The 1,363-nt window shown below is 67.3% G+C and overlaps 1 protein-coding gene across 1 annotated transcript in view; it reads left to right on the top strand.

Moving 5' to 3' along the window:
* The window catches only part of MAPRE3 (microtubule associated protein RP/EB family member 3), a gene marked incomplete at its 5' end in the record, with an annotated part of 10,588 nt that overhangs the window by 6,623 nt on the left and 2,602 nt on the right, over window positions 1-1,363 (top strand). The window contains 2 exons of the mRNA XM_085320433.1: window positions 7-152; window positions 240-599. Of these exons, the coding sequence (XP_085176559.1) occupies window positions 7-152; window positions 240-599 (506 nt within the window). The remainder of the gene's footprint in view (window positions 1-6; window positions 153-239; window positions 600-1,363) is intronic.

Raw genomic sequence — 1,363 nt, forward strand, 5'->3', positions numbered from 1 at the left:
CCGCAGGTGCTGCCTACTGCCAGTTCATGGACATGCTGTTCCCCGGCTGCGTCCACCTGCGGAAGGTGAAGTTCCAGGCCAAGCTGGAGCACGAGTACATCCACAACTTCAAGGTGCTGCAGGCCGCCTTCAAGAAGATGGGAGTGGACAAAGTAGGTCCCGGCAGGGCCGCGGGGCGGGGAGGGGGCTCGGGGGTCCCCAGCGGAGCAGCCCGCGAGCCGGCCCGTGCCTCCCTGCAGATCATCGCGGTGGAGCGGTTGGTGAAAGGGAAGTTCCAGGACAACTTCGAGTTCATCCAGTGGTTCAAGAAGTTCTTTGACGCCAACTACGACGGGAAGGAGTACAACCCGCTGCTGGCGCGGCAGGGCCAGGACGTCGCGCCCCCTCCAAACCCAGGTGATCAGATCTTCAACAAACCCAAGAAACCCATTGGCACTGCAGGTAATGTCCGGGTCCCTCCGGAGAGCGCTGCCCCCCGCCCTCCCGCCCGGCCTCCTGCGCCGCACGTTGCTACCGCGGCGCTCAGGTGYCCCCCCGCGCCCCTGCCCTCGCCCCTGCATCCCCGGGCCTTGCGGGCTGGCGGCTGCCTGGGACCGTCGGTGCTGAGCAGGTTTGCAGGGCCGCCCGCGCCGGGGGTGGCTCCCGGGGCGAGGGGCYCGGCTCGCTCCTGGGGACGGCTTGTGGCAGCTTGGCGTCCCCCCATCCCGCTGTGCTCCTGCCTGCTCCGGGTCTCCAGCTCCCCTCTGCCGGTCCCCTCTCTCCCCATCCTGTGCTCCCGTGGTGCCCCAAAGCTGCTGTGCTGCCCAGAGCTCCCCTGGCCGTGGTCCCTGTGGGCTCTGTGGTCCCCGTGGCCTCTGTGGACCTTGTGGGCTCTGCGGTTCCTGCAGGCTCCATAGTCCCCATTGGCTCTGTGGCCCCCATGGGCTGTGTGGTCCTCATGGTCCCCATTGACTCTGTGACCCCTATGGTCCCCATTAGCTCCATGGTCCTGACTGGCTCCATGACCCCCATGGTCCTCGTGGGCTCTGTGGTCCTCATTGGCTCTGTGGCCCTCACGGGCTCTATGGCCCCCATGTTTCCCATGACCTCCATGGTCCCCATTGGCTCTGTGGCCCTCACAGGCTCCATGGCCCCTGTGGTCCCCATTGGCTCCGTGGCCCTCACAGGCTCCATGGCCCCCATAGTCCCCATTGGCTCCATGGCCCCCGTGGGCTCCATGGCCCCTATGGCCTCCRTTGGCCCCTATGGCCCCCRTGGGCTCCATGGCCCCTATGGCCCCCATTGGCTCCATGGTCCCCATTGGCACCATGGCCCCTGTGGCCTCCGTGGGCTCCATGGCCCCCATGGTCCCCATTGGCGCCAT

The sequence above is a fragment of the Rhea americana genome, unplaced genomic scaffold, assembly GCF_003343005.1.
Source record: "Rhea americana isolate MKP2758 unplaced genomic scaffold, rheAme1 scaffold_635, whole genome shotgun sequence".
NCBI lineage: Eukaryota > Metazoa > Chordata > Aves > Rheiformes > Rheidae > Rhea > Rhea americana.